This window comes from Misgurnus anguillicaudatus, chromosome 22 (genome assembly GCF_027580225.2).
Source record: "Misgurnus anguillicaudatus chromosome 22, ASM2758022v2, whole genome shotgun sequence".
Lineage (NCBI taxonomy): Eukaryota > Metazoa > Chordata > Actinopteri > Cypriniformes > Cobitidae > Misgurnus > Misgurnus anguillicaudatus.
The window spans coordinates 39,355,722-39,383,006 of NC_073358.2; the positions used below are offsets into that span (position 1 = coordinate 39,355,722).

The 27,285-nt window shown below is 40.0% G+C and overlaps 2 protein-coding genes and 1 long non-coding RNA gene across 3 annotated transcripts in view; 1 reads left to right on the top strand and 2 right to left on the bottom strand.

Moving 5' to 3' along the window:
• Nucleotides 1-570: 570 nt before the first annotated feature.
• The window catches only part of LOC141358849 (uncharacterized), a 365,540-nt gene continuing 338,825 nt past the window's right edge, over nt 571-27,285 (bottom strand). Inside the window, exons 6-9 of the mRNA XM_073860655.1 lie at nt 5,511-5,963; nt 1,263-1,469; nt 948-1,141; nt 571-833 (exon numbers count right to left, since the gene is read on the bottom strand). Coding sequence (XP_073716756.1) covers nt 771-833; nt 948-1,141; nt 1,263-1,469; nt 5,511-5,963 — 917 coding nt within the window. The 3' untranslated portion in view covers nt 571-770. The remainder of the gene's footprint in view (nt 834-947; nt 1,142-1,262; nt 1,470-5,510; nt 5,964-27,285) is intronic.
• LOC141358807 (uncharacterized) lies at nt 13,179-15,009 on the bottom strand. The gene is made up of 4 exons (XR_012365252.1): nt 14,472-15,009; nt 14,161-14,188; nt 13,458-13,796; nt 13,179-13,258 (listed from the first exon to the last, which is right to left on the bottom strand). It is a non-coding gene; the product is annotated as an uncharacterized lncRNA (long non-coding RNA).
• LOC129447543 (uncharacterized) lies at nt 23,219-24,611 on the top strand. Its single transcript, XM_073860682.1, has 2 exons — nt 23,219-23,687; nt 24,341-24,611. The coding sequence occupies exons 1-2, from the start codon at nt 23,494-23,496 to the stop codon at nt 24,459-24,461; spliced, it is 315 nt and encodes a 104-aa protein (XP_073716783.1). The 5' UTR covers nt 23,219-23,493; the 3' UTR covers nt 24,462-24,611.

Here is a 27,285-nt window from a genome sequence, read left to right on the forward strand (position 1 = left end):
AAACCAAAATATATTTTTTTTATTTTTTGTTCCAGAGGTCAGTGTAACTTCAGGCCAGGCATGTAACCTCAGCAATATACATACATCCAATAAACTGTTTATGGGTGACACAGCAGGACAGCGACTGAAAAATGTTCTTATAGAAACACAGAATCATTTGTTTTCTGAGGGCAAATAAATGTAGTGCAAGAAAGCAGCAATATTTCACATGATGAACACACACTTGCTGAACATAACAAACTAGTGATCAAAGACTACAGATTTTAGACTTGGATTCTAGAATTTTTTTAGTATTTTTGCAAATATTTCTGGGTAATACAAAGGGTCATTACTGTCATTTACTGTCGTAAAGCCAACACGGAAGTGACAAACTGGCCATTAGGGACTGGCTCCAAAATGGGGTCAATCCCATAGACCCCCCATTGTTAAAATGGCCAACTTTACAGCAGAAATAAATGTTTACAGCCTGTTACAAAAAAGTTTTTTTGGTCTATATAGCTAATTTCTTTATGACAGCTGTGAGGGGGTGATTTTTTATGGAACTCATCAGTTTAAATTATATTAAGCCTTAAAATTCTGCATAATTAAGGGCGTGGCCACTTCTCATTCTCTTCCATCTTCCCTTAAAATTGACTTTTTTGTTTTGATCCTTTAGTTAGTTGTGTTTGTTTGGACAGTTTTCACTTACTGAAATACACCTGCGGACACAATGCCTACCATTTATACTGATTAATAAATATTTTCATGTCTTTGAGATTAAATCATATAGTTCAAAGAAAAAGGGACTTTGACCTACTTTGATGTAGAGACACATTAACTCCCCTTTTCTCCCCCTGCGGAGAATAATTACAATGTGAAGCTAATAAGTAAACACTTGTTTTTAAATTATGCATTTATAACTTGTACACATTTTAGTCACAATATTTAAGGAGCGTCTTGTTAAATACCTGCTCTATTAACCAGTTCACAACTTTGTCCATAGCATCCTGATTCTTCTGACACTCCAGTAATCCCGTGTCCTCATAGTACAGACAGTCCACTGTCAGTATATCCGTTTTGTTGACACACCTGCTGCTGTCTGGTACAGTTTTCTCTGGGTCAAATGTGTGATGTAGCACCACTAGAACATTCAGTTTAGATGCTGTTCAAGAAACAGAAAAATTAAAGAGAAATTTGTCTAAATCTTTATACATGTTTATTTATTATTCAGAAAATTAGAAAATGTAGTGTTATTGAAAATAATGTGATGATAATCAAACAACCTGTGGAGTCAGTGAATGTTTTTAGTGCAGCTTCAATATCCATTTCAGCTCCAGAGACAATAGGACAGAAAACTAAAACAATATCACTCTCATTCACTGTAGAAGTTTCCTTCAGATTCTGAATGTGGTTTAGTAGAGTCTCAGTAAAATTCCTGTGACTCATTTTATTTGTTTTTCCAGCAAACGTATAGAACACCTTAAGTCCCTCTGGAAAATAATTGGTAAATTAAAGTGACAAAAAAGTTGAGTTTTCTGAAATAACAGAGTTTAAAAAACTAGCACTCTCCAAGATAGTGAAACTTCATCATTCATAACTCACTAAAAACTTGAATAGCCTTATTTAAATTGTTATTTTGTGAAGCGTTTGACTTGCTAATCTCGTTGTTTATTCTCAATTTCTTTGACACATACTGTCTATATGTTTTTTTAAGCACTGGTACTGTTATGAACTCTGTCTGTGTACCCTGTCTTGTACTCTTAGTTTGAAGTCATGTCTGTGTCATCCATGTCTGTAGTTCTTTGTAGTTCTTTTGTTCATTGGTCCGTGTGATGATTGTTCCCCAGGTGTGTCTTGTTTTCCCTGATTACTCTGTGTATTTAAGCCTAGTGTTTCCAGTGTCTGAGGTCGATCGTTATTTGATGTTATGGTGTTTCGTGTTCCGTGTTCTTGGTTTCTTTTTGGATTACCTGCTATGTTTTGTTTGTTTATTGTCATTTTTAATAAAACCACACTGCATTTGGATCCGCTCCTGTCTTACCTGGATTTCACACGTAACAGAACGATCGACCATTAAGGATCCAGCAGCAATTCCTCGCTCCCCTGTGTGTTTCCCCTCGTGCTTCCAAGGTTTCCCTGTGTTTTGTCCGACCCCGCTCACAAGATGACTTCCGCCGTGTCTGAGCCGGTGCACAAGTCACCAGGTTATCCGGTTCATCCCGTGAAAGCCCGGGTCGGCTGCTTAATCTCCAGTGTGTTGGATTACCCGCTGATCACTGTCCGAGCGACCAGAATCCCTGGACCGCTCGTTCTCTCGAGTGAATCTTCGCCGAGTGAATCCCCGAGTGAATCCCCGAGTGAATCCCCGAGTGAGTCCTCGAGTTTGTCTTCGAGTGCGTCCTCGAGTGAATCCCCGAGTGAATCCCCGAGTGAATCCCCGAGTGAGTCTTTCCCGAGTGAATCTTTCCCAAGTGAATCTCCGAGTGAATCTTTCCTGAGTGAATCTTCCCTGTGTAAATCTCTGAGTGAATCTTCCCTGAGTCAATCTCCGAGAGAATCGTCCCCGAGCAGATCCCCGAGTGAATCATCGGCCAGCAGGTGTGTTACATCACATGAGACAGCTACAGAGCTCTTGAAACTGTTTGTGCCCATTGATTCACTGAAGGCCTCGGAGCTCCCCGAACTTTTTAATCTGTGTGAATCATCAATGTTAGCACTGGCATTGTGCTATGTTTTTTCAGTGTGTGGCTCACCAGTTCAACGGCAGATCAACCAGACTCATGAACACGAGTCCTCTGAGCCGAGTGAATCTCCCGAGTCCTCTGAGCCGAGTGAATCTCCCGAGTCCTCTGAGCCGAGTGAATCTCCCGAGTCCTCTGAGCCGAGTGAATCTCCCGAGTCCTCTGAGCCGAGTGAATCTCCCGAGTCCTCTGAACCGAGTGAATCTCCCGAGTCCTCTGAACCGAGTGAATCTCCCGAGTCCTCTGAACCGAGTGAATCTCCCGAGTCCTCTGAGCCGAGTGAATCTCCCGAGTCCTCTGAGCCGAGTGAATCTCCCGAGTCCCCCGATTCCCATGAATCTTCTGAGTTCCCCGAGTCTTCTGATTCCCCTGAGTCTTCTGATTCCCCTGAGTCTAGTGAGTCTTCTGATTCCCCTGAGCCTAGTGAGTCTTCTGATTCCCCTGAGCCTAGTGAGTCTTCTGATTCCCCTGAGAGGAGTGAGTCTTCTGATTCCCCTGAGCCGAGTGAGTCTTCTGATTCCCCTGAGCCGAGTGAGTCTTCTGATTCCCCTGAGCCGAGTGAGTCTTCTGATTCCCCTGAGCCGAGTGATTCCCCTGAGCCGAGTGATTCCCCTGAGCCGAGTGATTCCCCTGAGCCGAGTGATTCCCCTGAGCCGAGTGAGTCCCCTGAGCCGAGTGAGTCCCCTGAGCCGAGTGAGTCCCCTGAGCCGAGTGAGTCATCTGAGCCGAGTGAGTCATCTGAGCCGAGTGAGTCATCTGAGCCGAGTGAGTCATCTGAGCCGGGTGAGTCATCTGAGCCGGGTGAGTCATCTGAGCCGGGTGAGTCATCTGAGCCGGGTGAGTCATCTGAGCCGAGTGAGTCATCTGAGCCCCATTGGTCAGCTAGTGTGGTCACCGCGATGCCCCAGAGACTCTTTGTCGTCACCAAGACTATGACCAGTGCTGAACTCTTTGCATGTCCCAAGATGACTGTCCCCAAGCTCTTTGCCCTCACTGTCTGGTCTGAGATGTCTATATTTGAACTTACTGCCCTGTCTAATCAGGCCCAGAGGGCCTCTCTCTGTTCTCCTGTACCCAGGTTCATGATACCACCAGCACCACCCTGGTATCCAGTCCCTCTCTGGTCTCCGGCTCCGCCCTGGCTTCCCGCCCTGCCGGCTCCGCCCTGGCTTCCCGCCCTGCCGGCTCCGCCCTGGCTTCCCGCCCTGCCGGCTCCGCCCTGGGTTCCCGCCCTGCCGGCTCCGCCCTGGGTTCCCGCTCTGCCGGCTCCGCCCTGGTTGCCAGTTTTGCCGGCTCCTCCTTGGTCCCTGTCTCCGCCTGCGGCTCCTCCTTGGTCCCTGTCTCCGCCTGCGGCTCCTCCTTGGTCCCTGTCTCCGCCTGCGGCTCCTCCTTGGTCCCTGTCTCCGCCTGCGGCTCCGCCCTGGCTCCAGCCTCCGCCCGCGGCTCCGCCCTGGCTCCAGCCTCCGCCCGCGGCTCCGCCCTGGCTCCAGCCTCCGCCCGCGGCTCCGCCCTGGCTCCAGCCTCCGCCCGCGGCTCCGCCCTGGCTCCAGCCTCCGCCCGCGGCTCCGCCCTGGCTCCAGCCTCCGCCCGCGGCTCCGCCCTGGCTCCAGCCTCCGCCCGCGGCTCCGCCCTGGCTCCAGCCTCCGCCCGCGGCTCCGCCCTGGCTCCAGCCTCCGCCCGCGGCTCCGCCCTGGCTCCAGCCTCCGCCCGCGGCTCCGCCCTGGCTCCAGCCTCCGCCCGCGGCTCCGCCCTGGCTCCAGCCTCCGCCCGCGGCTCCGCCCTGGCTCCAGCCTCCGCCCGCGGCTCCGCCCTGGCTCCAGCCTCCGCCCGCGGCTCCGCCCTGGCTCCAGCCTCCGCCCGCGGCTCCGCCCTGGCTCCAGCCTCCGCCCGCGGCTCCGCCCTGGCTCCAGCCTCCGCCCGCGGCTCCGCCCTGGCTCCAGCCTCCGCCCGCGGCTCCGCCCTGGCTCCAGCCTCCGCCCGCGGCTCCGCCCTGGCTCCAGCCTCCGCCCGCGGCTCCGCCCTGGCTCCAGCCTCCGCCCGCGGCTCCGCCCTGGCTCCAGCCTCCGCCCGCGGCTCCGCCGTGGTCCCTGTCTTTGCCTACGGCTCCCCCCTGGCCCTTGGACTTTCATGGCCTTGGCCCACCATCCCTCCCCCGGGTCCACCTCCATGCCACCGCCCTCCTAGACTGTTGTACTTTGGGGTTTTCTGGGGGGCGTCTGGAAGCCGCCCTTTGAGGGGGGGCTATGTTATGAACTCTGTCTGTGTACCCTGTCTTGTACTCTTAGTTTGAAGTCATGTCTGTGTCATCCATGTCTGTAGTTCTTTGTAGTTCTTTTGTTCATTGGTCCGTGTGATGATTGTTCCCCAGGTGTGTCTTGTTTTCCCTGATTACTCTGTGTATTTAAGCCTAGTGTTTCCAGTGTCTGAGGTCGATCGTTATTTGATGTTATGGTGTTTCGTGTTCCGTGTTCTTGGTTTCTTTTTGGATTACCTGCTATGTTTTTGTTTGTTTATTGTCATTTTTAATAAAACCACACTGCATTTGGATCCGCTCCTGTCTTACCTGGATTTACACGTAACAGGTACATTAAGCATAAATCAATGTTTCTTCTTAAGCTATGAATTTGAATTAAAGGTCAACACTTGTCTTGCCACCTCAGCTGTTTTTTTTTTTTGCTTCCTGTTGCTACTATTTGATTGTGTTTTTCAGTGGTCTCTTTATCTAACTTTCACGATTACATCAAGCTATAAATGAGACACTTTCTCCCTTTGTCATTTAAGATTTCTTACCTAAATTCCTTATTCTCTTTCTCAGTGTCTCCAGTTGATGTTTACTAGCTTCCAGCTCTTTGACTGTGTCATCCAGCAGTCTCTCTTTCTCATTCATCAGTTTTTTCAGATTCTCCAACTCAGTGTCTTTAGTTTTTTGCAGCAGTTGTTTTTCTAATTGTTGCATTTGTGATTCTTTATTTTTTACTGATGTTTCTGTGAGTTGCTTTGTAGTGTTTGTTAGTTTAGTCTGCATTTCTTTGAGTTGTTCCCTCATCTCCATTTGGGTCTTTTTATTTATTTCCAGTTCCCGATGTTTGACATGTAATTCATGGTTTTTACTTTCTATTGTTTTCCCCAAATCTATCACAGTCTCCTTTAACTTTAATTCAGTTTGTTTCAGTTTTTTGCTTTGATCTCTAAAAGCCTGGAATAACTTCTGGTGAAATTCCTCGACGTTATTCACCACAAGCTCTGGAAAGAAAAATTTACATAGATGTTGTCTAAATTAGCCATTTAATTAAATAATACAGTGGGGAAATAAGCATTTGACACATCAGCATCCCCATCAGTAGGGGATACCCAAGTGGGCCATTGACACAAAATTTCCACATGTAGCCACCAAGCCATTGAATTCATACAAAGAATCAGAGCATTTAAGTATACAAGTCGAGTCATAATAAATAAAGTGAATTGACACAGGGAATAAGAATTGAACACACTTTATTTAAAAAGCCTTTGTTGGTGATTACAGCTTCTAGATGCCTCTTGTATATCGAAACCCAACCCGTTCTCACCAAGATGCGTACAAATGACACGCAGTGTGATTATCGTGCAATAGATACGCCAAATTCCGATTTTGCGTGCATATGATACGCCAGTCCTTCCCATTCACTTATATGGTGAATCGTTTCGTGACGTTTTATTTATTGCTTTCTTATTTGTTTTCTGTTTTTTAAACCATTTTCGCTTGGGTTTAGGGTTAGATTTCACATTTGTTTAAGCAGGTTATTTAATATACAGGTTTCTCTATGTTTTTATCTATATTTAAGCCATGGTCGCTTAGAGTTGGGGTTAGAGTTGGGGTTTGGGTTAGGATGTCATTTTTATATAACAAAAAGTTGTTCTAACCCTAAACCCAAGCGAAAATTGTAAAAAAACAGAAAACAAATGAGAAAACAATAAATAAAACGTCACGAAACGATTCGCCATATAAGTGAATGGGAAGGACTGGCGTATCATATGCACGCAAAACCGGAATTTGGCGTATCTATTGCACGATAATCACACTGCGTGTCATTTGTACGCATCTTGGTGAGAACGGGTTCCGAAACCAGTCGTCTGCATTGCTAAGGAGTGATTCTGGCCAATCCTTCCTTGGGTCTCTTTTATGAACTTTGATCTTCAGTTCTCTCCATAGATTTTCTATGGGATTTAGGTGGAGCACCTGATCATGGCCAGTTTATGGTGAAGTGATGCTCTTTCCATTTCTGGATAATGGCCCCCACAGGGCTCACAGGAACATTCAGCATTCTGGAAATGAACCTATAACCATTCCCATCAAAATGCTTTTCAACAATAAAATTAAGAAGATCTTGAGAGAGTTCTTTGCTTTTACCCATGAAGTAGGGATGGCTCCCGCGAAACTGACGTTTCGACACTGTGTCGAGATCCCGAAGCGTAAATGTTTTGAAACACTGCTCCGAAATGTGATTCGAAACACCCATGTCACGTGATGAAGTGATTCGAAACACCAAGCGGTGCATTTCACAAGTGTTTCGAAAGGTGGCGTACCTGTCGAATCTGCGTCGAATCTTAAACTGACAGGGTAGGAAACAAATCTGACAATACCTCATAGATTTTGGCAAGATCAAATACTATAAATTACTGACAAGAAGTATTTTTTCCTCATAGGTATGTAACAGTTAGGCTACTTACAAAAAATGCATGCCAGCAACAAGTGTCCCTTGTGTGAGAATGTTTTCAAAGGCTGGAGAAATGATATGTAAAAAAGAAGCTGGTTGAGTTTATCAACACAGAACAATTTATATATTTGAATAAAGATCTTTGTATGTAGGCTAAACAATGTGGCATATTATGGCTTGATATATTTTATGAATCTCTTATTATTTATTTGGTATATCTATATTCCATTTTTTTTTTATTAAATAGACCCCAATTGCGTTTAGTTATCGACAATTGTGAGCCTAAAAGCTCATGTAGTTGTCAAACAGATGTTAAAACAACAACCAAAAGCATTTTATTTTGATGACGTAGCGCATGCATTTCCCGGGTTCGATCCTAAGATCTACGCATGAGAGTCATGAGCACTATCCACTCTCCCATTCTATCACTTGTGTGTCAGTCAAACAACATGTGGGGTACAATTTGTTAGCGCTCGTCTAAAATCTTGTCAAGGCTGCTTCATGTAAAGACATGCAAACGACCGCTAGGTGTCACTGTGGAGGTGGTTTCGGATTGATGTTTCGAAGCCTCGAAACATACGGCACAATTGATTCAACTGTTTCAGTGTTTCACGAAGCCTCGCTCTGCCCACCACTACCATGAAGTCTTTCTTGTGTGCCTCCTGGGTACTGAGAAGCCTTTATAGGCCATCAATTACAACTAAAGCAGCTGATATCAATTAGTACTGATAGGGGGCAGGGTTTCTCTCTCAGTTCAGGTGATGATCTGGTTTTCTATGCCATTTTGCACCTTGTTCCTTTCATGTGTTCAATACTTATCCCCTGTGTCATTTCACTTTATTTATTATGACTCAATTTGTAAACTTAAATGTTCTGATTTCTTTGTATGAATTCAATATTTGCATTGATGGCTATATGTGGTGGAAATTTTGTGTCAATAGCCCAATAAGAAATCCCCTGATAAAAACGCTGATGTGCCAAATACTTCTTTTCCCCCCTGCATTTGTCACTAAATCTTTCTATTTTGTCTGTACTGATCTTTGGAATACAAATAAATCAGATGTTTTAACAACATTCACCTGTCATTAAAGCAGATTCCTCCATTTTCATTCTGTGTCTTTTACCCCATGTTTTGTTGATCTGTTGAGGTGAAGAAAAAAGTCTGAAAAATCCATCATAACCTAACCTGCATGTTTTTTGACTGGGGTAGGAAACTGGAGTGCCTATGCTGACACAGGGAGAACATACAAACTCCACAAAGAAAGACTTAGGATCACTGAGGTCACACTCACACTATCCAAACCAAACAGCGCCTGGGCGTGTTTAACCCCTACGCCGGCATGCTTTGAGCCTTGTTCATTTGACTAGTGTGATCGCTCTGTACCATGTCCATACCGGGTTGGTCAATCACACCATGACCGGCTTGCACAGGTGGGCTCAAGCGCGGTTCATTTGGGCTTAGGCACAGAAGGCGCCGTGTGATCACAAATCGCGCCAGATCGTGATTCAAACGAGCAGACGTCAATTGCAATTACCTTCATCTGCATTTGTTAAATCCTTACAGCAGGGTTACGTAAATGTCTGAGCAGCACACGCAACAGATCAATTAGCAATATGAAGTGTGTCATCGCACACCAAATGACTCAAATAAAAACACAGACTTAACATTATGATAGGCTTAGGGTTGCCAACTTTCTCACTCTGAAATACGGGACAAAACATCACGTACTGCAGCAGTGTGGATATGGTTTTGTGTATACAGTGTATTAAATCATTTGTCAAAATGATAGCTAATCTACTAATTATATATGAATTTATAAATCTTATGCCTTGGCACCATACAGTTAATTTATTAATAGTTTGTAAATAAACATCACAGCAGATAGTTTTAACACAATCCTTTAATTGAACCATTACCTTTAATGTCTAAAACAAATGGGTAAAAAACATTTTACTCTTCATGGTAATCTTACGTGTGACAAACTAAAACTAGCATAGATTCTGTAAGCCGTAGTTCAAAAACTTTAATTAAAACACACTTATAGGCTGTAAATCAGAAGCGAGAGAATTTCCTAGGAGAGTTGAAAATGGCATTTCAGAATGAGGTGTTTAAAGGGGCGGTGAATTTGTCGATTTTATTGTTTTATACTGTTGTCTGATGTCTACTTATGATGTTCGCGTGGTTTTTACATTTAAAAACATCAAAAGCAATAAGTAATAGGCTATTTTGAAACATGGATTAGTGGCTCTCTGGAGAAATGGTTCGTTTGAAGGGGCGGGCCGCATTGAAGACCTGAACGTAAACACCCACTGCTATGATTGGACAGCTTCATTCCCCGTCATTACATGTGGGGAAATGTTTTAAAAACATTAATGTGATAAAAATAGCAGCCGAACACAAATATGTTTGAGCCACAAAAGATTCTGGATGCTAAAGATGATACACATAAATGATAATACGTATATTAAAGTATAAACAAAACTCAACGTGACTAAATTACCGTATACAACACAGTAAGCGCGCATCAGAATCTAAACTGCGGCTAATAAATCCTTATCAATAACTTTGTATATTTCTATTGTGCTTGTGAGGTTGCTTTTACATTCACGTAATGTTAAATACCACAGTTATATGATTAAAAATAAGCTTTGTTGAGTGTTTGACCTTTCAAACGCAACTCGCCTAAATTACCGTATACAACACAGTAAACAGGCATCAGAATCTAAACTGCAGCTGATAAATCCTTCCTTATAACTAACTTTGTATATTTCTACCTTTAAATTACAGTCGTATTGTTAAGTGTTGTACCTTTATTTCTCGTTTAATGTTTTTAGTAAATTAAAACAGTCAAACAAACGTGTTTAGACACGGATGTTACAACAGGACATATCAAGCAATCTCTTCTAACAACGCAATAGTGAAACGCAGTTACTTAAATAAAGTAAAATGTCTTACTCTGTATACTGCTGTGTCATTGTTGTCAGATCCAATATAAGTGGTGCTTTTAATCACAGTCTCTTTGCAAATCCAGCATCGACTTCTTTACAAATGAATCCGTGTACACAAAGTTAACAAACACTCCCCACACGAGCTGGAACTTCTTCAAAAGAAAACTTTATCCACGCATTGCTAATGTTATGTTCCAAGCCTCCGAATTGAAGTTTTTAGCTTCTGTGTTGTTCCCACGCGGTTCTTCCACAACCGAAAATGCGTTTCCATGCTATCATAACAGATCACCGCGTCAAAATAAAAGTCTCTCAGAAAAAATGTATTTAAAATTCATTTTGGTTACATTTGTCAATCTTTATAGACATGTTTACTTGTTGAGACACACGTGTTTCACGCGAAGCTGTGGGCGGGGCTACAAAAGTAGACGTGTCCTTTTGGTTATGGGGAGGTGTTTCAATTCTACTTTGACGTCATAGATTTCCGAATTCCGGAGTGTTTAGTTGGCTTGGTGCCAAAAACGGTTATATTTCAGTAGCACGGACGTTTTCAGTTCTGAAACTTGCAGGATGTTCATTTAAGTATGATGACCTCTTATATAACAAATTATCAAGTTAAAATTGAGTTTTTGATTCACCGCTCCTTTAAGGGGCTGATCACACCAAAAGCGTTTATGGCAGTTGCAGGCGCCTTTTTTGAATGATATTCTATGGGCAGGGAGCGTTTGCACGCTGTTTATGCGTGCCGAGCGCCTTGTGGTTTTTGAAGCCAGCCGCAGCACACGCTTTTGAAGGAGCGCTGAAGCGCCCAAAGTCATTCGCGCCTTTCCATTGTCCAATCGAATGAGGGGAGAGGCGGGCCTTACGTTGTGGTGAGGGAAGTTTACAGTTGCTTTGAAGAACCGGACTCCACTCGCTCACTCTCTCCTGCATGTTTGTGCACCTCTCACCCTCAAACAAGGTCAGAGCAAGCGCCCTCTTTTTAAAGTTTCTGCTAACACTTCAATATTTGATTGACAAGACAACTGACTCTGTGGTTGCGATATAAAAAGCCGCGTCGCACTGCTCTTTTTTAAAAACCGCTTTCCAAGCGTTTAAAACGCTTTTGGTGTGATTAGCCCCTAAGGCAGGTCCAGGGGCGGAGTGGGACCCAAAAATCTACCGGGAAATTTCATAGACCACCAGCCCTCTGTGGTCAAAAAAAAAAAAGAAAATGGTTCGCTGTAAATAAGCAAATGCTGAAATCTAAAAGTACAATAAAATGACTGCAAAACAACATGAAATACCAAGTGTAATGATTATTATTTAAAAGATCTTAAAGTCAACAGTTCCCTAGTTTTAGGTAAGCTAAAGCTTACTTTGGTTGCAAAGCAGTTGCTTATAAAATTATTAAGCCTGTTTGGAGAGATATATTTTATGTGACAAAATGTCACTCATCTTGTGATAACGAAAATATAACGAGGCTTAAACTAACTTGCGTGTTCTGAGCAGGTGTTGTCAGTGAACAGGCTGTAAACTGTTGGCCAAGTTACAGACACTCGTGAAAAACTGATGCTGATTATCTGGGAAACATTCTCAAACAGCAGTCAAGTTGTCATTATTTGTTTCAAAGTTGTGCATTTGTTGTAACATTAAAACAGGAGATCAGACTTACTCTGTGCTGCTCAAAGTGATGCTCGGAGCTCCATTCCTCTGTGGGTATGCGAGGCTATGCTTTTTTATTGGTTGTTGCGTTAAATCTTACCCAGATACAACAGTCCTATTTTCTGATTGGCTACTGTGTAGCCTATTTCTTTATTTTTTGATTGGCTGATAGAATTTCAGGAAAGACGGGCTTGATAGAGAGAGCGGTGCAGCCAGATACATTTTGAGCGCTGAAGCATATTAAATATATGATAAATAGTTTTTAGTGTGGCCGGAGTGCATGACTAAAGACTGAAAGCACGGCTATTGTCAGACCAGCCCTTGCAGCCTTAAAACACTACCGGCCCACCGGGAAAAGTCCCGACTCTCCCGATTGCCACTCCGCCACTGGGCAGGTCTGTATTAGGGATCTCTTCAGAATTGAGACCCAACTTTGTAAATATGCAGATCTATGTAATACATGCACAAACAGCTAAATGACCAACTATATAAAAAGAAAACATAAAATCGTATTATTTGACCCCCTTAAACATATACTGATTATGCTTGAGGAGGGTCTGTGATTGGATGAAAGATGCAGAGATCATTCTCAAGTGTTGTGATCTGCTGCTGTTGCTGTTTGTGATGCCACAAGAACTGACCGGTGGATGACATTAAAGTACCACGAGAGCATTTTAATAGTAGTCTTGACTTCTCTAATCACTCTTGCGGGATGTTATCTTCCTCTCGGTTCTTGTGGCGTCACATGAAGTCAAAAAAGTCTGTATCAGGCACTGGTTAGATCAGCGTACAAGTCAAAATATGGGATACGGGACATATGGGACACGTAAATAAGGCTAAGATTATGGGACGTCCCGGCTAAAATGCGACAGTTGGCAACCCTAGGCTCCAGTGTTAAGACAGCGCTTTTCTATAAGCTCATGATGGCAACATGCCATTGGATTTTTCCCAATCCCACTCTTTCCCCACACTACCGGCCTAGATCTGCTACTTTCCTTGTAGCAGCATACTATTTCCTGTAATTATGTTCTTGTTTCAGCAAAAACCTTCACTCTTACATTCTGAGAATTGGCATGTATGAGATGTTCATAATTCTTTGGTGTGACATCATTATGATCATACCATGAACAACATTAAATGGATTACAATGAATATTTCTGATTCATTCACTTACCTTATGCAATGTCAGCTGAACATATTTACTTTGAAAAGTTATTGGCTGACTCATAGAATCGACATCTGGATCTTCCCTTTCTAAAAAGAACATTCTAGTCATGATTTTCGTGTATAAAAAAATCAGCTTGACAACAATGTGTGGAAAACATTTTTAAAACAGTAATGTAAACGTGTATTTACTTGATATTATTTTGTACTCAAATGTTTCACCATTTAACATTTTTAGAGTTTATCTCTGTCTAAATCTATATTTATTGACAATGCAATAAAAACCAACCTGCTTTTACTTGTACTGTCATCTTCACTGTTGTGCTTTCACTGGTGACTTGACACAGGTAAAGTCCTACATCTGTTCTTTTAAAGTTTTTCAGTTGTAAGGAAACATCTCCTCTCTCTTGTAGTTCATTAGTAAACAGATTCACTCTGTTCTCGTAGCCTCTGCCCTCAATCATCTCTCTGTTCTTATAGATACACACACAGTCTGTCTCCTTAAACCATCTGATCTCCATGTCAACAGCACTGATTTCAGGTGACAGGTGACACAGTACTATGAAATTAGACCCGAGTTTAACATCAACACTTTCAGCTGTTTTAGGCACAATAAGCCGAAACTCATCTGTTAGGAAAAGGAGAAACATATAACTTGATGTATGTACACATGTATATTTATCTCACGTTGTCAGTTCATTATTATTCCCGTTTAACACATAAGCTTTTTACACTCAAATAGTCCACTCAAACACAAACTTAAGCTGAAGACACACCTAAGGATTTTCGAACACAGACTATAAATGTAATTTGGACATATCAACTGATCATGCCCCGGTCTTTTCCAGTTGTGCTCAGTCTTTGTTTACAGTTACAAGAAACAATATACTTTAGTGTGTTTGTGTATAAACCTAGAATGTTTTAACAAGTCTTTAGGTGTGTCCCCAGCTTTAAGTAAAATCAAAGAAAATAATAGTTTTAATAGAACTTACTGCTGCTTGCAGCTGCCATTATTTTCTCCTTTAAAGAGAAAAAACACCTAATGACATCAAAATCTCATTACAAACACACTGATTTTATAATTATTAACTGCTTTGATTAACATTTTTTCGCAAAAAATAAATAAAATGCTGGAGCAAAATTCTGTTAACATGTTTAGAGTTCTGTTAACAGTGTTCCTGTAGCTTAACTGGTAAAATGTATGGCTTATTGTACAAGTTGCTTTTGATAAAAACATTTGCCAAATGCATAAATATAAATGTTCTTATTGTTAACAAAATGCTTGTTTATGAAAATAACATACCTTAGCTTGATGCTAACTCCACTTAGTTTTCTGACTGAAGAGTGTAGAGAGGTCTTGATGCTGTCACAAAATTTGTTTTATAAATCCATGATGTCGTTATTTGCAAATCTATAAGTAGTTTTTATAATAACCTTAATAATAACCTTTTTTAATAATAACCGAGCAGTGTTTGCTTTTCCTGTTGTCACACCAATTCTAGAAATTACTTTCACTTGCTGGGTTGCAGGCACTACAGTGTGACGTGTTTGTGGTAACCCATACTTAAATTGTGTTTGCATTTATGCAGTGAGCAGTGAACACACACAAACTCCTGGGGAGTGGTTAAGGTGCTTTGCTAAAAGGCACCACCTTATCCCTTTTGTAAGTCTGCTTAAACATTTGGTAGAGCTAGTTTTGAGTAAGCCCATCTGTCACAAGTCATTTTATTGGTATTTATTGGTACAGGTCTTTTTCTGAAAAAGAGAAGTGCATGGCAGCTTTTTTGGCAAGAATCTCCACTTCTTCTGCCAAAAAACCTGCATTTCTGAATGTGCTGAGTCCAGTATTTAAAGGGCGTTTTGCAGGTAAAATTTTTCAACGAATTTGTGCAATTTGCTTGTTGATAATAAACATTTAAAATGTTATCTATTGTATTTTATGTTGTTGGGTATCACAAAACCCGAAAAAGTATGAAAAAGTACAGCAATTTGCAATGATTCTCCTTTCCCTCACAACGCACTGTATGACGTCACGCTGGGGAGAGAATTGACCACAGCCGCCTTGAGAGCATTGAGAATGACTATAGAAAGACGAGTAAAGTACAGTTCTGATAGCGCAGATAAAAGATAAATACATACATACATACATACATACATACATACATACATACATACATACATACATACATACATACATACATACATACATAGATAGATAGATACATAGATAGATAGATAGATAGATAGATAAGATAGATAGACAGATAGATAGACAGACAGACAGATGGATAGGCTAGTATAGAGAGATAGGCAGACAGCCAGATAGCATAAGGTTAGCATATCTTCGTGTAGAAAGTAAACAAACAATTAACATACTCGTGCATGCTGGCTTGAGGGGGTCCATGATCCTGCCTGAAATGGGTGTAACTTTATGCGATCTTCAGCACAAACGGTTTTGGCAGCATGTCTCTAATCCTGGAAGGTGAGTGAAGCACGTCACGTCTGTTCGCGGGGACCAGCGACCCAAACGCATTCACTTTCTTACAGCCAGTAGCGGAATGGCAATCGAGAGAGTCGGGACTTTCCCGGGCCGATCTGATAATAGTTATACTATACATTTCGAGTTATATTAGCAACACCGTCTGGCGGCGTGATGTGCGCCGGTTCCCGCAGCCCGCTGGTCAAACTGTGCAGGCAGCCTCTCTGCTCAATAAAGTATATAAAAGTGCTCAACCTGTTCGGCAGGTCCAAACATGTACAGGATTTATAAAAATACGGTGATCAATGAGCGGTTCCTCCTCAAATGGCTTAACCTGTCGTGATGTAAAAAGCCGCCGAACGCCTGTTTATTACAGTATGTATGCGGTCGGATCCGAGTGTGCTGCAGCTGCTGACTGCTGCTGCGTATAAAATGATCGTGTGATTCGTTATAATCGCATAAACAATATAACAAAGCATCCTTTTATTTCACAAAACAATATATTTGAGATATTATTTGATAGACTAGTAAGTGTGGATTAAGGATGTTTAAAAATCTCTAGCCTGGTGGTCAGGACATGAATGGATCAAATCAGCAGATTTGCGAAGTTTTATTTATCTCCACATATATCATAAATAATAATTAGCAAGGTAACTTTGCAGTATAACACATTATATATTTCCTACGATGTATATATGATTTCCAAATTATATACGTAAGTATTAAACAGCAATAAATGTCTCATCTATCTCTATGGCTCTGGCTGAGTCTTTCTCCACTTCTCCCCAACGTGACGTCATCGCAGAATTGCGTTAAAAAAACCGTTAATACCAAAAACGTAAAAAAAGTGGTCTTTAAGACCATTTTTGAGACATTTTAAAAATTATACACATATCTTGAGTGATTTATGTACCCATTAATCAACAGTGGTGGTTAACCTGCAACATACACTTTAAACTGGAGGTATTTGATAAACATATGCTGAGAGCATTTGGTTTATTATCATTATCTTGTTTATGACTGAGGTGGCAATAGGGCTGCACGATTAATCGTTTTTAAACCGAAATCGCGATGTGAATGGATGCGATTTTCGAATCGCAAGAAATGCGATTATTTCGATTCAAAACTATTAAATATAACAATCATCTAGTACGCAGTTTTTGACAGTTCGCTTCATGCGCATTTTACGTTTGATGCAGTTTAGACCAATAGAGTGCATGAACACTGAGGTGCTGACTACACGTCATCACACCATTTGGAAAACATGAGCGCGAGCAGCAGTTCAACTCCTCAACAAAGTGTACGGCCATATGATTTCCGCGATGCGAAAAACACGGACAGAATCGCAAAATGCATACAAATGGAATTAACTGCACAACGCGGAATGTCATGAAGTTGGCAGATTTTGGATTCAGTCATTTTAAAAACGCATTATAACTCATTAACCGGCAAATGAAAGGAAAGAAATGCGCGAAAACATTTCCCTTTTGTGTAATGTTGGACTTAAAGAAAGGTGTATATACGTCCGTTTCTCGTCATGCATCGCAAACAATGACAAGCGCCTCATCAGACTATAAGCAGGTTTCATTAAAGCCCGGAACACAGCAGACGAAACAGGTACATTATACTTTCTTGCACGCGCACATCTGCACCGCTTTGAATATTTACAGGCATGAGGGTTCATGAAGCGCGCACACAGAGAGCAGTCAGCACACGCCTGATCACTAAACTTAAGTTTTCTTTCTTGTCTAAGTGAACATAAACAGCTGGATGTTTATCAGTAGGCTATATTGAAGCAGAGCAGTTTGCTGTCTTGTGTCTTAAAGTGACAGTAACCTGGTGCTTTCTGTGTCAGAAATGTTTATTACACACCAAAAATAAAAATCACTCCTTACTCCTTACTGAACAAGCTTCTGCAGCTCCACATTTAAAATCCTACAGTGAGGACTGTGCAGTCTTTTATTTGTATTTTTTGCTTATGTTAAATCATAGATTCTAATAACTTATATATTTACATTTATTACAGATGCCTGAAAAGTAAAACAAGATGAGTATAGTCTTATGATTAAAAGAAAAACTAAACATTTGCTTGTCAGATGCATTGTTGTAGTGACAGACAAAATACATTGGCCTATATGTTATTTTAAATAAAACTTTCAAAAAAAAAAACAAATTTAAATTGTATTTTTTTTAATGTTCTTAGATAAAAAAAAAAAGTTTGTCTGCAGAATAGCAAAGTCCTGCAGACAACTTGGAACAATGTTTAAGAGGTTTTAAATAAACAGTAGCACAGCATCTTTCTTTGGTGCTATTAAAACCACCACAACAAACCTGGATGTACCTCTTTTATTATATACTAATGAATCGCACTTTAAATCGCGAATCGCAATTTTGATCAGAAAAATCGCAATTAGATTTTTTCTCCGAATCGTGCAGCCCTAGGTGGCAATTAATGGCATTTGCTATTGAGCACCTCATATGTAAATAGCATTTACTTTTCATTATTTAATTACTTCAAAATAAATAAATAAATAAATAAATAAAAATTACATTGTCAACAATCAGCTGACTGTGTAGGAAAGGCAGAAAGTTTTTTGCTGGCAGGCAGAGTTTCTGTTCAGAGCTTCTCTGCTCTTCTTTGTCCACCAGCACCCACCTTTATCTGACTTAATGGCTGATGATTTTGCTTCTTTCTTTGTGAAGAAAACGAACACTATCAGCAGTTTGTTCTCTGCGCTGCCACCTCTTGCACATGCTCAAACTTCTGATGCATGCTCACTCCCCTCTTCCTCATTTCTAGCTGAACCATATGTTTCCATGATCTTTGTTTCTAACCACCTGACTACATGTACCTGCCCGCTAGATCCCATACCAACCCATATCCTTCAGGCCATTCCTCCATTGGTTATCCCTGCTCTCACCCATATTACCAACTCATCTCTTTTCACTGGTACATTCCCCACAGCTTTTAAAGAGGCCCAGATAACACCACTACTGAAGAAACCCACAATTAATCCTGCAATGTTAGAAAACTACAGACCGGTATCTCTCCTGGCCTTCATTGCCAAGACTCTTGAGCTTATGATTTTAGACCAGCTCTCCTCCTTTTTCACACAAAATAACCTCCTAGACAGCAACCAGTCTGGTTTTAAGAGCGGTCACTACATTGAAACTCTCAGTCATTGACGCTCTAAGACAGGCAAGGGCAGCCTCCATCTATATCTGTACTGATCCTACTGGATCTATCTGCCACTGTTGACACTGTCAATCCCTACATCCTCCTGTCGACCCTCAAGGCTATGGTTGGCATGGCGCTACTATGGTTCAGGTCTTACCTCTAAGGGAGGTCATTTATAGTTTCCTGGAGAGGTGACGTCTCTGAACCCCAACGTCTCAATACTGGGGTACCTCAAGGCTCAGTGCTTGGACCACTGTTTATACAGTGCAAAGGGTATCTGGCTTTCTAAGCGGTTGTCTGTATTAGGCCTATTTTTAGTCATGTGTTTGTGAAGTGATCTTGTGTACTAACTCTTATTTAATTGTGTAATATATTAATTTTCCTTTTTTCATCTAGTACACATTGGTGTGTGTGTGGAAGTGTGCTCTGCTCGAACTAGACTCTGTCCTCTGCCGTTGGGAGCATTTCCTTTGTTTTGTTTATACATTTTTGTTATTGTTAATATTGGTTCTTTATTTTTAGGGCCCGAGCACCGAGGAGGTGCAAAGACCTATTTTTTTGCTCAGTTCCTTCTTCTTTTTCTTCTTCGAAATGAATTGCATTTTTGAGGGCCAAAACATGCTCGAAAACTCATGAAACTTTGCACACATGTCAGAAGTGACAAAAATGTACATGTGGTATAGCGGCAGAAGTGGGCATGTAGAAATCCCTCGATAGCGCCACCTGCAAAATTTCAAGAGAACAGCCATCACGCTACGCTCTGGTTTACTGCTGATAGAGATTTATTCAGATTGTCATTATATTTGGTCAGACTGATCTTAAGCCCTCTGCGATGATAAATAGTGAAGATCTTAACTTTTTGTTGAAGGCCGTGTCTGTGGCGGCCTGTCAAAATCTGATGTTTCGCCATGAAACAGGAAGCATTCAGGCATACATTGTCCGATCTGTCCCAGACTTCACACGTTTGATAAAGATCCTGGCCTGAACACATCAACATGGCAATACTCAGTTACAGGCAGCGCCACCTAGAGGCAGCATGAAATACCATGTTTTACGCTGTGATTTTCTGCTCTTAGAGATTTAACTATATAAACATCATATGTGGTCTAAACAAGCTCAAAAAGTCATGAAACGTTGCACACGTGTCAACCGTGGCATACATTTAAATGCAGTATAGGCTTCAGAAATGGCCGTGTAGAAATGGCTCAATACCGCCACCTACAAGTTCAAGAGAGAAGCCCCCAGCTACGTTAAACGTACAGGCACGAAATGCAGTAGGATCACATATCACCCCAAGACCTACAAAAAAGTATCTTAGAGCCAAGTTCTAAACCCATAGGAAGTCAGCCATTTTAAAGTTTCTCTGTAATTTGGTTGCAAATTTTTTCATTTACAGGCTTCATACTTTAACAAACTCCTCCTACAGATTTCATTAGACCAAAACTATTTTTGGTCTGTGTCATTTAAAGGCCTTTGTTAAGCTAAATTGCGGAGATCTTGACTTTCCCTTGGAGGGTGTGTCCATGGCGGCCTGCCAAATTTCGCCTTTTCTTCATGACACAGGAAATTGTTCTAACTCAGGCTTAAAATGTCCAGTCTGACCCACACTTCACATGTTTGATAAGTGCCCTGGCCTGAACACATCAACATGGCAATATTCAGAGACAGCCATAGCGCCACCTGCTGGAATGTTTTTCACTGTGGTTTTACACTGTGATTTACTGCTCATAGAAACACTGTGATTTACTGCTCAAAGAAATGTAATTAGATCATCATCTTATTTGGTCAGACAGATCTTAAGGACTTTGCGATGATAAATTGCAAAGATCTTGACTTTTGAAGGGTGTGTCCGTGGCGGCCTGGCAAAGTTTAATGTTTTATAATGAAACTGGAAGTTGTTGTAATTCAGGCATACAATGTCTGACCTGACCCATACTTCACATGGTTAATAAGGCCTGAACACATCAGCATAACAAAATACAGATACAGTCATAGCGCCACCTAGAGGCAGCCCCACTGTTCACTGTTTTTCTTAAAGCCATCGGGTGGTGATGCACATGCGTGCGAGGGGCCTTCCATCGCTGTTTGCAGCTTTAATTTATCTTTAGTTTTTCGTTCTTTTATTCAAGGGGAATACAAGTATTTTGTGTGATTTGTAATCATGTAGTGTTTTAAATATTTTGTATTAATAAAAACATGTATTATTTTGTATTATACCCACGTCTATTGCCTACTTCATTATAAGGGACGGAACCTGTGTCCTTCACCCATCATTTTTGGTAGTTTGAGATTTCCCTGGGTGCAATTCCCAGGGTGCCATAGTCAAAGTTTTCATTAAATCTTAGGCTCATGTTTTTCTAGCACCGCTCTGCTACATTTCGCAATAAACGTGGCGTGACTTATAGTGCTGAATTACAGAGCTGGTATATTAAACAACATCACTGTGATCAGACCAGATGCTTTCTTTGTGTTTTTTTACCCCGCTGTCATATTTGTTGTGGGTTTATGTTATTGAGAGGAAAGTGCTCAGCACATACTTATAACGTGTTATTCAAAAAATGTTTTCCACTTCCATGTATCCATGTTTAACTATACAAAGTAGTTTTTTTATTTCTGATTCTGCGGGCCAGCTGTCAATAGCTCCGCACCTGTGGCCGGTTGCATAAAACTTTAAGACTAGTCTTTAAAGTTAGTCATTAATTTTTTTCTTCAAAACTGATCATAACTGTTTTAAGTATGTTACATAGAAAGGTAGATTGGTCTAATTTAAATCCAAATAATAAGACTGATTAGCCCTAACTAATTGCTAGTTAGTCAGAATCATTCTTAAGACGCAGTCTTAATGTCACGGCTATGTTTATGCAACCGGCCCCTGATTGGAGACACACATGAGTCTCATTTGGACTTTATAAAAGCTTTACACAGAGCCGATCGTGGCCTTCTGGGGGCCCTAAGCAACTTTGTGAGGGGGCTCTGTCATCATGTTTTTAAAAAAAACATTCACTGTCTCTGCTAAAATGTAGATATAGACAAAATGTTAACTAAAACATGTATTATCTTATAGCTGTACATTTTTGCCAAATGTACATTACTGTGACACTTATCAGAATACTTTCTAATTATAACACTGACACATGTTTTATGAAATGCCTTTAATCTGTTACATCAGTGATTCCCAACCGGGGGTACGCGAAAAGATTTACATTTTGCTTTGATCTCATTTACTTTAAATAAAAATGTCTTTCGTTTGTCCAGTCATTGACCTAAGATTGATTTTTGTGAGGAAAGCATTGTAAAAAAGACAACTTTGTAATTTTAACCTTATAATTAATATAATTAGCCGTCAAGAGTAAATGCGCTGCATGATCCAAAACGCTATAGCGATGTACAACTCAAGAACGATTTGACTATTTTCAATGAACCTGAATAGTTTCTAAAGACACAAAGTTTATTAACTATAAATAATGTTCAAATAATGATATAATATTCATTGAACCGGAGGACGAAAGATGAAGGGTAAAAGAAGTTTTGAAATACCTGATTTGACTTCTCCTCCTCTTTTCTCCAGCAAATTAAACATAGCATGGATTAGCAAACTATATATTTATTTTAAAGTATGTTCCTCTGGCAAAATGTAATACTCTCCTCGCATTAATGTTGCTTCTAAAAGGAAAACTTCCACAAATGCATATGCAATAAGGTCGCAAAAATAACACCTTTTCAGAGCTAAATATCTACTGCGTGTCTTTAGTAAGTTCAGTCATTATTTAACGTCAAAATGATGGTTTGCGCAAGCTGTTAGTAAATCTGGCCCTTAAAGCGGTCATATGATGAAATTTTTTTATTTGTAAAATAAGTCTTTGGCATTCCCAGAGTCCATATGTGAAGTTTTATCTCAAAACACCCTACAGATAATTAATTATAGCATGTCAAAATTGCCATTTTGTAGGCCTGAGCAAAATGTGACATTTTTGAGTGTCTTTTAAAATGCAAATGAGCTGATAAAATGCAAACACTGATCGCAAAGATAGGTTTGTTAAAATAAACATGCTTCATCAGTCAGTGCTTTTTACTTTAATGTTTAAAATTAATTAATTAATTAAAATGACAAATTATTTGTCTTTAAAACACAACTTTGGTTTAGTTTCGATGAAGGGGTACTTGAGACTTACTGATAGGGCTGTGGGGGTACTTATGGCTACACTCTAAGAAAGGATGTGTTAATTTTAACACATTGTTTTGTGTTAAACTATTTAACACATTATGTGTTATTTTAACACATTGTGTGTCATTTCGTGTAGATTGTGAGCTTAAATAAATGAAATGGACAACACAAGATGTGTTAAAACAACACAAAGTGTGTTATTCCAAAAATAACACAGAGATGTGTTAAGTTAAAGTGACACCATGTAACTTTTCAACCTTCATAATAAAATTTCAAGACCCTTGTGATAGTACATCGACTTTAAATATGTTGAATGACATGTCTACCATACCATGACGGTGTCTGTATCGCTTTTACTCATACTTTAAAACTTAAGGTTTGTGGTAGTAACCAGAACACAAAAAAAACTACAAAATTCGACTGCTTTACGGCATACGTCACTTCCTCCACTTCCTTAAATTCGGACGTGAGAGCGCAGCTGCTTATTTACGGATGTTTTTGTCATGGCCGAAGCAACAACCACGAGAAAGAAACGCAAGGTTTTGTCTGAGGAGACCAGAAAGAGAAAACGGGAGAGTGATCGAAGTAAAGCAAAGACGAGGATCATTATTGGGCCAGCGTTTGCTCGCTGGCGTGAACTGAAGGAGGAGGAGGGCTTCGTGACCGATGCGGACTTGGCCGTCATGCTTTTGGACTAGTAAGTAATGTTGTTATTGCTTGCATACTCTCTCTACTTCTTCTAATTTGTTGTCTGCCTGTCTGTGTTACGTGATTTATGTGATCCTTCTTTTATCTTCATGAATCAAGTAATGCTAGTACAGTAGCGAATTATCTATCTGGTATTTAGTTTGTAAACGCTAACATTATACGTGATGATTAGCTATTGCTATCGGTAGCATTATCGTTCAGATTTGAGCTTTACAATTGCTTACATGCAAATTACAAATGTTTCCTTTTTTGCCTGTGCACTTGGCATTGCTTTGCTAGGGCTGTGCAAAAAAATCGCTTGCGATGCTCATGCGTGTTTCATCGGTGGGGCCTGTTCGGTGGGTGGTAGTGGGTCGCCATCGGCTGCTTTCAGATGGAGCTGCATTTGTTGCACACACCCGTAGTTCACAGAGAAGCTAGGCAAAACCGTGTTCAAAATAGAGGCAAATTGATTCCGATAATCAATGCGGTTTGGCCTCTGTGAACTACGGGTCTGTGTAATAAATGCAGCTCCATCTGAAAGCAGCTGATGGCGATTTACTACTAATCACCGATCCGGCTTTACTGATGAAACGCGCATGAGAGTCGCAGGCACTTTTTTGCACAGTCCTATTTCATACAATGACTTGTTTTTTTGTTTAGCTACGAAAGCAGAGGTCCAGCAACTTCCACACCATATAAAGGAGAGGGCACATCAAAACCTCCTGGACCACCAGTATCGAGTGTTACAGACTCTTCGGATCATGACAGGTTTGCACTATGATTCAACTGTATACAGTTTGTGGTACAATTCAAAATATTCCTACTAAAATATATATTTATAAGACACTACACATGTCTCGATGATGATATTCATAAAATTATGCTTTTCACCTACTTAAGCAGATTGCCAGTGTCCCCATGTTGTAGATGTTGTTGTGGTTTTCCTTTTCCTCAAATGAAACAATCTTCAGTCTTAGGTTCTGATTTCAAGAGATAGACTTTTATTTTCCGGACAAAACAAAAGCCGAGGCCGCCCTGATTAATCCTCCCAGAACCAGTCTGGCCGGCCTGGGAGGAATCTCAAAACCAGTCTGCCCCTTCAAGCCAGGGCCTGGCAAATATACGGGTCCTTGTCCCCTCCCCTCATAGTTAAAACAATATGTTTCTGTTCAGGCAAGACCCACATGACATTCCTCAGACCAGTGTCTTGTTCCCATGACCTATTTGACCCTTGGCTGTTTGCTAATACTAAAACCCTTTGTGCCTGTCCAGATGGCTCTTTAAACTACCTTGAAACCTGAATACACCCAGCTGGTCCAGATGGTTCTTTAGACTACTGCATAGTTGGATTATATTAGTAAACTCATGATGCACATTTTTGGATTAAAATAAACTACTTCATAATCCCCGCTCTGAGGCTTAATTTAGCCTCACTTTTTCTGTTTATTTTAATCCGGAGTGCAGTCTCATAATTCAGCCCTCAATTATTACTATCTTGTGGCTAAAGAAAGCCACTATACCTTACCAATTACTAAATTATGCCACTGCACCTCGAACTACGGACAATAAGACAAACATCTTTCCATTCTCATTTTGACTTGAATGTAAAAGTAAAAGAACTTAAGCCCTAAACAGTTTGTGCGCAATTGGTTCTGTGCGTACAGTTATCATTATAGCTATGTAGAGTATATGAAAAACATCGTAAATGTAAAGTCAACGTTAATGAATCCAAGTAAAAAATAATAAACACAAAAGTAAAGTATGCATAATAAACACAAAAGAAATATTAAAGATTCAATATTCAAATTCAAAACGAGTAAATATAACTAATTGATGCTGAATTGAAGCATAAAAACTCAAAAATTAATTATAATAAACAAGTAATAATGTAAGTTAATTCAAATAAACAAAGTAAAGAGCAATAACCAATAATAAAACTAGGTAAAGATGGCATCAAAAACACAAATGAATGTAGATTAACTCGAATAACATAATAAAATGTGAACCACTAATATACTAAGTAAAGATTGCAACACAAAGTACTCCAAATAAAACAATTAAATGTAAATAACCAATAATAAACTAATTAAAGATTGCATAGTACACGCATAAATGTACTTAATTCAAATAAAACTAGTAAATGGTAAAGCATGCATAATAATTCTTGATAACAATTTAAATGAAATTTTTTCCATCCTCATCAGAGGTGCTTGAATTCTCATTTAGTATTTGTAAATTCATTACTGTCTTGTAACGTAAGTCCTGATAACATTCTTGTTGATTTCAAGTAAATTTTCCATCATCCTAATATTTTAACTTCCATTTGGTTCTCTAATCAGACACCTACGCCTCATTTACCCACTAACTTTTAATTAAATTGATTCAGTATATGTTATCATGTATTTTCTAATGGCTGCATCTAGTTGTTATCCTAAGATAAATTAATGCCTTATTTGTAAACTTAATAATCTACTTTTTGATTGTAGTACTGTACATAATTAATTTATTCTGTATTTTTTATTCTGACAAAACTTTATTAAATTTCTTATTTAGCTTAATTCCATCCCTTTATCTAATATGGTACCCATTTGGTTGATCAACAGAATCTGCATATAATTTATGATTAATTGTTGTGTTCATCCTTTTATAAGGATTCTAAATAACCTTCTTTTGTAGTGATTTCTTGTCTCCATCATATTTAAGTACTTTTTCTCTCCCTCCTAATGAGGTCAAGCATTTTCTTTTTCTACCAATCCAAAATAATTCTCCAATCGATATTATTTGATCTTCCAATACCTTCATTGTATATGTTGCTCTGATTTGATTATATTATTCTTCTAATAGCATTTCTCTTCTCACTTTTACACCTTAAGTTATACTTTTTGATGTCTTCATAATAGATCTAGAGGTTTCTTAGTTGATTCATTCAAAATTCTTGTTATAAAACATTTCCTATTTAATTTCCTTAAGTCTATAATTCCATAAGGCTTATATTTTCTTGAATGTAATCTTACTGTACCATTCAGAATTTTTACTGTACCATTCTGAAATATCTATCCTTCCTTTTTTATTTTTAGTGTTTTGTTATTTACTTCCATTGACACAAATTTCCAAATTGTGGCCTACCAGATGTATTTTTAAACTCAGAATTTCCCAAAAGACCTAAATATTATCCAGATAAGTTGACCTTAAACTTTTTCTCGTAATCCATAAGAATTCTTGTTGAATTTATCACCCCAAAGTATGTGGACTTGAAAATGTTATTGCATTATTGAAATCTGGTTTTGCAAATATATTTCCTTAACTGTAAATATTCCCCATTTGTATCATTGTTATCTTTGGGATGTTTCCCATAAAATGTCCACCTTAAGTTCTCTGTTCAATGTCTCTATGTTTTCAGTCTTTTTTAATTCAGAGTCTGTTCCTTTGAAATTATTGCAGATCTTTCACTGGGCCTCGTTTAAGGCAAAAGTCCATCGCCAGGAAGTTTAATTGACTGTAGCAATGCAAATCGTCTGTAGTAATCGGCTTCGTTCTTTAATTGACTGTAGCAATGCAAATCTTCTGTAGTAATCAGTTTCGTTCTTTAATTGACTGTAGCAATG